Below are 9523 nucleotides of genomic sequence, written 5' to 3' on the forward strand. Positions count from 1 at the left end.
TTTGTTGTTGAAAGTAGTGGTTTTCTGATTGCAGCCCTCCTGTGAAATTCTGACTTTGTGCATCTCCCAGCGAACAGTTTTGTGGAAACTGGGTTCTCGAGGTGGTCATTAAGCTCTGCAGTAATTTTGGGAACTGTACTTTTGTGACCCTTTCTAACAATTCAGGTAAGAGTCCGACAGACCCTATCTGAAAGTTTTGGTTTTCTTCTGGAGTTTTGTTTTAAAGAGGAGGTTTTTCCGTCTTTCTTAAAGGCTGTCATTACTTTTGAGACAGTACTTCTTGATACACCAAACATTTTGGCTGTTTTCGTTACACTAGCGCCTGCCATACGAGCCCCAACAATTTGACCTCTTGAAATGAGGGTAGATGATTATTTATAGATAGATGGACAGATGGATGGACGGACGGACAATCCAAGGATTATGGTGTAGGAAGAAAATGAGCTTCAAGGAATCCATAGAAAATATAAAAAACAACTCTCAGGAACAATAGTTGTTTACTGGTCTGATAGGTTGTGGATTTTTTCCATATCAGAGTAAGATAAGCAGAAAAAATTATTTTATATTTCATGGTAGGGAGCCTGGTTGCGAGGCATGTGAATAGAAATATGAAAGTTAAGGATTGGAGTGCATAAAATCCAGGCTACATGTTTCATGGCAAGCAGAACCTTGGAAGTGGTAAATATCCAAGCGAGGTGTATACAGAAGGTTAGTCTTCAGATCATGGGTATCTTGATTAACCTTCATTCAATCAAGATACCCTTGGCCCGAAAAGTGTGTGGCATACACCTCACATGGATATTTACCACTTCTGAGGTTCTGCTCGCTGTGAAACATATGTCACCCAAACCTTATCTACTCCATTCCTTAGCTCTTTTTGTATATATATATTCTTTTATTCTTTTAATGGTTTCTGTCAATGGACTGCGGCCATGCTGGGGCACCGCCTTGATTTAATTTTTTTTTAGTTTTGTTGTCACATGATTAAAAGTTGGTCAATGATAGAGTCTGTGGTTGCTGATCTCCTCCTGAGTGTATCCTTGAATGGTTGGTTGGTTGGTCCGGTATCATCATTAGGAGTGCATCCAATACTTTTTTGAAAGTTTCAGTGGAGGTCCCTTTTCTATTTCTAATTTCTTTGGGTAAGCAGTTGAATACTTGAGGACCTCTGAGTATTAGACTGGTACAGTAGAGTGTTTTTGTTCGTGAGTTTTAAGATGGTATATTTGGGAGCTGACAGTACCTACCAGTTCAAGCATTAAAATTCGCTTTAACGCCAGTGTTTGGAACATTCCTCTCCAGGATCTTCCATACATATATAATAGTATATCTCACTCTTCAGTGTTCAAGGGAGTAGAGATTCATAGCTTTCAAGCATTCCCAGAAATTAAGGCCATTACCTGAAGTTATTTTACTGGTGAATGTTCTTTGTAACCCTTCAATTTCTTCTAAGAGACTGGGTGAATTTGGAGACCAAAGCTGTGAGCAGTAATCTAATCTGCTCAGAAGAATGATTTTCCATAGAGTTAGCATAACTACCGGTTCTCTTGTCATCAAGGTTCGTAGGATCCATCCAATGAGATGTCTGCATTTGGAGGTCAGTTTGGTGATGTGGCTGATGAAAGATGTATCATTGGACACGATTATTTCTAAGTCCTGTATGTCATCAGTGCTCTGAATTATTGTATTATCTGGCACCAAATATTGGGATTTGTGTCAATTCCCTCTATAATGAAGGGCCTGAAATTTTGGTTGTATTAAATCTCATATTATTTTTATCCATCCATTGATAAATGATGTTTAGGTCAATTTGGAGTGTGATGGCATATTCTGGAGTTTGGATGGCCATTGATATTTTGTATTGTCAGCGTAATTCATTAGGTTGGCCAATTGCACTTAGAGGCTTATGCCTGAGAGGGTTATGGTAAATAATAATGGTCCTAGAACCATACCCTGAGGTATGCCACTTATTACAGGTGATTTTTGCTGAGAGATAACCGTTTGCAGCAACAGATTGATTCCTATCCTGTAGGAAATGAAAGAACCATTCTCTGAGTTTTGCTACGATACCAAGATCCCTTATTCTATGACAGGTGACTCCATGATCAATCTTGTCAAACGCTTTAGCAAAATCAAGGTATATGCAGTTAGTGACCTTTCCATTCAGGGGATTATTGAGGATAGTGTTATGGTGTTGTAATAGTTTTGTCAGGCAACCTCATCCAGTCTGAAAACTATGCTGTGTATTATCTGAGAGGTTGTTTTCTTCAAGATATGCAGTTATTCTTTTTCAGACAATTTCAGGTGTGTGAGATGTGAGAGAAACAGGTCTGTAATTTTTAGCTTCAGCCCTGCTACCTCTGTTATGGATAGGTGTTACTGTTGCTTCTTTCACTAGTTCTGGGAATATGTCATTTTCAAGTGACTTTTGAAATAGTTACTTCAATGGCTTGGTGAGGCTGTTTTTGCAAGTTTTCAATAATATGGCTGGGAGACCATCTGGTCCTGGTGTTGAAATTGAATCTAGATCATTAATAGCTGTAACTATGTCTTCTTCCTTAATATCTAGAATCTCTAGATGTGTTTGTGCAGTTGAATTATGGGGACCAAAGAATTCCTTTGGATTATGCACTATTTTGTCAATCATAGGTTGAGAGAAAGCATCATTGTATTGTTGACTCAAGAGTGTGCATATCTGTGGTGAAGCATTAGCATCTGATCCATTTTGGCCCATTAGTGGGCCAGTCTGATTAGTGGGCCAGTCTGGTTATGTGTTGATGATTTTTGTTTAGCAAAGTGGAAAAAAAGCTTCAGATTAATTTTTTTATATTTTCCACTGCTCAGTGTTCCTTGAGTAAAGTTTCTTTCCCATAAGACATTTTGAGGTTTAGTTCAATGTTCCTTATTTTCTTACTTTTTCTTTGCAATCTCGTCTGTTGGGAGAGTTAGGTTCCTCACTGTTTTGTCACTTTGGTTCTGTTACACATTAGTATCCGTCTATCTCATGGAATCAAATTTTTGCAGAAATAGGGATGTTTATATGGAGCATGCTTTTGACAAATCTTGGCTGTCTGGTCGTACAGAAACTTCATTCCCTTGTTAACACTGAGGTTGGCAATATGTTGAGACCGGTTTGTTTTTGAGGGTCTCACTTTTGATTTCTTTCCTTAAAATTCAAGTTTATGAGGGGCGAGTCATATTTGATATTACTTGTGTGCGTTGTTATCTTTGAACCATATACAGATACTTGTATCATGTTGTGGTCAGAAATTACTTTTGGAATGACCTGAACATTGTGAATAGAATCTGTATTAGTGATAAATACTACGTCGAGTATGTTATTTCCCCTAGTTGGATAGGTGATGATTTATTGTATGAGAAAGGCATCTGTGACGTCGAGCAGAGCATTCATATCTTTCCTGTTTAGTTTTGTAGTTTGAGATTGGAAGTAGCCCTCAGGCCAGTTGAAATTAGAAAAACTGAAGTCCCCTGTTAAAAGTACATTGGTCTGTGGACTGGCAGCACTTAGGGTTTGACTTATGAGTGATAAAGCATCCCTGAAGTGATTTTCATGGCAGACACTGGTGTCATGCAAATGGTACCTATGCCAGTGGCACATAAAAACATCCATTACACTCTTGGAGTGGTTGGTGTTAAGAAAGGCATCCAGCTGCAGAAAACTATGCCAAATCAGACTGGAGTCTGCTGCAGCCTTCCATGTTACTGGCCCTGGTCAAACTGTCCAACCTATGCCAGTATGGACAATGGATGTTAAACAATGATGATGATGATGTTTCAGCAAGCTTACAAAAGCCTTAGAATTAAGCCCTCCATAGAGACCATTCGTTTTGTAGCTGGGGCACCTTGTAATTTTAGATCTTGGATGAATATTGTTTCATTAAATAACGATTTTACTCCTCCACTTTCTCTCTAAGAAATTATTCTCACTTTTAAAAGGCAATTCTGATTTTATTTATATGAGATATTGCAGCTCTCACCTTTTACAAGTTCACATTTTGCTTGATTTACATACAAAACATGCAATAAATTGTTACTTATATATCAAAAGTGTTTAATGTTAGTAATAAATATTGTTGATGATAATTCTTTCACCTATTAATTACTTAAATCATTGAATTTAATATGATTACAAATATTAACAGCGACCATTCATTTACTTCTGAACCATTTTGATGCCAACCTGCCAAAGATGGCCCCTACTTCCCTAATATCAATTCTTTGTTTTAAAGTGGTCTAAATGAAAAACCTTTCATTAAAATTCCAGAGTTATTTAATAAATGCTTCGTCATTCTCTAAATTAACTGAAACGAAGACATTGTATGTCAACAAAGATATTCTAAAACATATTTCAACAAAATCAGTTGCCATCCTTTGAGGAATAGCTTGATTCTTAAAATGTCAAGTAATTCCAATTTTTCTTCTTTTTTTTCAGCATATTTCATTTGTTAATGTATCACAACTACTCTACCATCTTTTTGACTGTTTTTTAAAATTATTTTCTTCTTTCTTTTTTAGCTTCTGTGTGGAAAATAGAATTAACCTCACGACCCAGACTAATCAGAAATATAACAGAAATAGATGTATTTCTTGGAGTGCCTGGCAGTGAAACGGATTCTCTACATAATCTAACATTAAGAAAGTTAGCGTATCTTCCTACATTCGCTGATTTTACCAATATTGGAAATATAAGAACAAGTGAGGCTGATATACACTTCAATGACACCAACAAAGCTTTTGACATATTCAAAGTAAGAATTCTGTGTTTTTTTATCTTTTCTGTTCTATTTTTGTGTCATTGTTAAAGTCCTGGTTTGGCTTGCTTGATTGGATCAAGAAAAAAAGACATTCCAGCCATGACCATCATGTTAGTTTCTTAGATGCATGCACCCAAGGACTTTATTCAGTGTGTCCTTCTTCTCTGAGACAGTAAGCTGTGATTTAAAGGAGATTTGGCATTTACTTCTAGCAAGTCAACCAGTCAGATAGAGGCTTCCTATATTAAATGGAGTTATTCTCTATATGTCACTGTGTATGTTTCCACATATGTGTGTGCATGTATGGGTGTGTATGCATATGTATGTGTATTTCTGTTTATATACTAGAAGGTGTACCCGGCGTTGCCCGGGTGCGTTAGTTCAAAAAGGCTTAATAACTAATAAAGTGATTAACATTACCTCCCTTAAGCACCTTTCACGCTTTATGGCAAGACTAACATCTAAGTAACTCTTAAAGGGAACCGCATGTGTAATATTATGACAACAATCGAGTGAAAAAATGAAGCAACAAAAATTATAACAGCAATAACTTAGGACTGAAATATGGCGTCAGTATGGCAAGTCTACAAAACTTCCTTATAAACAACATTTGTAGTTTTCCCCTGGGGCTTGAAGGCATATAATCTGTTCTTACAACCTACTTTTGAGCAGGCAATGTACAGTTGACCGTGTGAAAAGCATGATTCAGCTAAATAAAGTCCAATGAATGACAGCAACTGCCCCTGGGACTTATTAATGGACATGGCGTAACTGAGTCTAATTGGAAACTGCACTCTGCGGACTGTAAACAGTAAGTCAGCAGTCGAAGGCAGAAGGGGAATTTGTGGTATGAAGACGTCTTCACCTTTACCACAGACTGTTATAATTGTTGCTTCAATGACATTGGGAAGTAATTCTGTGATAACAAGGCGTGTTCTGTTGCACAACATCAGTGGATTTAAATTCTTTATCAGTATAACAGGGTTACCTACATTAAGAGTAAGAATATGCAGAGGTACACCTGAAGGCTCCAAGGAATTCAAAAATTCAGTGGGATAATCAACTACCTCATCCTGATTGGGAATGGTGTCTACTGACTTTGTCCCCAGGCAAACGCAGTAAGAGGCTGTTGTTGATTGCACTCACCGCTGAACGTTTTTAGGAGCCAAAACGGCTGTTTGTCAAAGCCAATCTAGATCACCGTTGTGGACTTCTAGGCCTGGGAAGACCTGGTCCTGAAGACTCTGGATAGTACTGGCTATTGTGCAAATGTTACTTATGTCAACATCTTCATTTCCGTCTTCTGGAATTTCACCATTGCCAAGAAGGAGAATGTCCCTCGCAAAATCTTCTGACAATGGGTCCTCATGGAGGCGCGCTCTTATGTTTGATTCTAACTTTAAAGTAACAACATGACCCCATAGACGTGAAGACTTAAGAAACGCCATTGCTTCATCCTCCCTTGTGCCTTTTGGAATCACTGGCAAGGTTTGTCTAAAGTCCCAAGATAGCCAGACAGTGACACCCTCGATCGGTTTGTGGCTTTCCTTTATGTTTCGCAAAGCTCTATCTAATGCCTCAAGGGCACCCTTGTGAGCCATTGTGCGTTCATCCCAAACAATCAGGCGGCATTGTGCGAGCAATTGCCTGTTGTCCGACGTCTTTGATATGTTGCAAACAGGTGTTGGTGAACTTGTAATGTTAAGGGGAAGCTTAAACGTAGAGTGTGCAGTTCTACCACCAGGGAGCAGAGTAGCAGCTATGCCTGAAGTTGCCACGGCGATTGCGATGCACTTTTGTAGCCTTACTTTTGCAAGAATGAATCTAGTTACGAATGTTTTGCCTGTCTCCCCAGGAGCGTTAAGGAAGAAAATGCCACCTTTACGACCCTGAACTTGCTGAACGATAGTGTCGTAGGTGTGCTTCTGGTCAGGTAGCAGGAGTACCTCATTGATCTGTACATATGCGGATAGTTCAGTATTGTCATAAGATGTTTCCCCGAACAATCTCAGAAGGGAGCTCATTTGAGGTAGGCTTTGCAGCGGGGGGAAGCCTGTAAGTGGTCATTACATCACTGCCTAAAGCTAAAGTCTTGTTTTCAATCTCAATCAGTGCTAGATTGCATATTGTATTGGTGAAACCTATGTTTAAAGTAGGGAATCGAAGCTGAGTGGCTCACCTGAAGTCCTCGGACAGGTCATTCCTAAATTGAAGCCACAAAGAATACGGACTACTGGGTGCACAATCGTGCAGTATAACAGCAAAAAGTGTTCTTAGGCTTCTTGGTGATTTGGATACACAAGCCTCTGATAAGCAGGCTTGCCATGGCTCGTGATCTTGAAGAAGACTGCGCTGTTGACATACCTCTTTGTAAAAACATTTTCATCCACAGTTCTTAAATCCTGAAAGCAAGTTGGGCCTGTTACTTCGTGTAGAAGAAGAAGGAGATGAAAGCACTCAGTCTGATTTGGGTGCACTGTATACACGCACCCAAGGCAATCATCGAACTTAATGCCTTCATGCTTTTCAACAGTTTTACCTCTCTTCCTTCTCCACATCTTGTTGTTCCAGGTGTAGTAGCATGGAACTTGTGGGTAAAGGAGTGTCCGTGCAAAAGGATCAACCTGACAAAGTTTAGAAAAACGCAGTGAGCATAGTATCTGATGGAGCCTGTGGTACCTGGGCAGCAGTGGCTTCACTGAAATACACTCCTTGGCCATTTTCTAGATGAGCAGCAAGCTGAACAACAGCAGGATACCTTTCGTGTATTGGAAAACCGAAAATATGCCAAAACGCTTCATTGCTGCTTATGTACCATGCAGCCTGGTATTGCGTTACTTCATCGTGTTAGCTGATGCGTTGGAGGTCAAACATGGTGGCATCAGACCCTCTGTTAGCGTATTTGCAGACATATTTGATTGATTTGATGGAATTGCAAAATTCCACATTGATATGTGCTTTAAATGTCTTTGAAAGAAGCGGACAGTAAGGTACTATCTATCTATTGTCAACTTTGAATTTCCCTATGGTTAAGGTTAAGCCTCCATCGTATGGCTTCCTACGTCTTGTAATGACCACACGATCAGGAGAGGTGACGAGGAATGGCTCCTTTAGCACATCGCACGGTCGATACAAAATAAAAAACACGAAAAGAGGATAAATGAGTATAAGTGCCAAAAAGGAAAAGAGACACAACAGGTAGAAGGTTTAAGAGAAGAACTTGTGTGTCTGTGTGTGTGAGTGTGACTTATAAATATAATAATAGACAGGCCGTCATGTACACAAAGTGTATGTGTATACAAACATGGATGTATGTGCGTGTGAGAAATACAGAGCATAGAAAAGAGTCTATAAGAATGTTAGGTCAACCAAAAAACCGGGGGGGGGGGTATCTTCTAATGGAGGTATTTTAATCTTACCATTTGAGCAGCACATGCCCGGGGTTTCTCCGGGCCACTTTTTGGCCAGACAAAAAGCCACAGATCCTACTCATTGTGACAATTGCAATGTCCGATCTGCTGCTGTAATTGCAACTGGGATCATAAGTGAAAGCTTTCCTAGCCTGTCAGCTGCAAATGTTATTCCTCCGCCGTTTTACTCGAACATTTTTTCAAAATCAATTTATACTTAAAACCTCCCCAGACACATAAGCAATGTGTGTGTGAAGTTTAAGAAAAACCGGTCAAGCTGTTTTGGCACAAAACGAGGATATACCGATACACACACACACACATTTTCAGTCTTAATATATCTACCAATGTAGTGTTGAGCACTCATTAACATCATTCAACATTTACATACATGTATATATATTGTCCCCAGCATGGAAGGCTGACGTTAAATGATGATGACGATGTATATATATGCAGATACATAGGTACATATACGCACACACACATACTCATATATGTACGTATATATGTATACATATATATATATACATATGTGTGTGGATATATATCTGTGTTTGCGTGTGTGTATGTATCTATATATATATTGTCGGTAAATCATAAATCTGAAAGAGAAGCTCACTCTAAGTTATAGAGCAATAGAATAATTAAATATAACTATTTACGGCCAGTCTCTGGAGTTACTCTGGGTTTCACATCTATAAAGTGCTTAGCTTTATGGTGTTTCCTCAGACACTAATGGCCACTGGCCGATGACCTCTCTTCGAAATGGAGGGACAAATGATCTCGTAGCTACTTGCTCAACACTAGTACAAAAGGTTTCCAAGCATTCAAGGTTGTTTCTCCCTCCACATTGAAGAGAGGTTATCGGCCACCAACCATTAAGATCTCAAGAAATGTCATAAAGCTAAGTGCTTTCTAGATGTGAAACCCAGGGTAACCCCGCAGAATAGCCATAACTATTTTTATTTAATCTTTCTCTCTCTCTCTCAACACACACACATATATATACATATATATACATGTATATAAATATATGCATAAATATATTATAGGTGCAGGAGTGGCTGTGTGGTAAGTAGCTTGCTTATCAACCACATGGTTCCAGGTTCAGTCCCACTGCATGGCATCTTGGGCAAATGTCTTCTACTATAGCCTCGGGCCGACCAAAGCCTTGTGAGTGGATTTGGTAGGCGGAAACTGAAAGAAGCCCGTCATATATATTCATATATATATATATATATATATATGTGTGTATTTGTGTGTCTGTGTTTGTCCCCCTAGCATTGCTTGACAAATGATGCTGGTGTGTTTATGTCCCCGTCACTTAGCGGTTCG

At 39.0% G+C, this 9523-nt stretch overlaps 1 protein-coding gene across 2 annotated transcripts in view; it reads left to right on the forward strand.

Moving 5' to 3' along the window:
• The window catches only part of LOC106879029 (uncharacterized), a 106411-nt gene that overhangs the window by 77512 nt on the left and 19376 nt on the right, over nucleotides 1-9523 (forward strand). For both annotated transcript variants that reach the window (XM_052977325.1, XM_052977324.1), the window contains exon 8: nucleotides 4537-4769. In XM_052977325.1, coding sequence (XP_052833285.1) covers nucleotides 4537-4769 — 233 coding nt within the window. The remainder of the gene's footprint in view (nucleotides 1-4536; nucleotides 4770-9523) is intronic.

The sequence above is a fragment of the Octopus bimaculoides genome, chromosome 28 (assembly GCF_001194135.2).
Source record: "Octopus bimaculoides isolate UCB-OBI-ISO-001 chromosome 28, ASM119413v2, whole genome shotgun sequence".
In the NCBI taxonomy this organism is placed as follows: domain Eukaryota; kingdom Metazoa; phylum Mollusca; class Cephalopoda; order Octopoda; family Octopodidae; genus Octopus; species Octopus bimaculoides.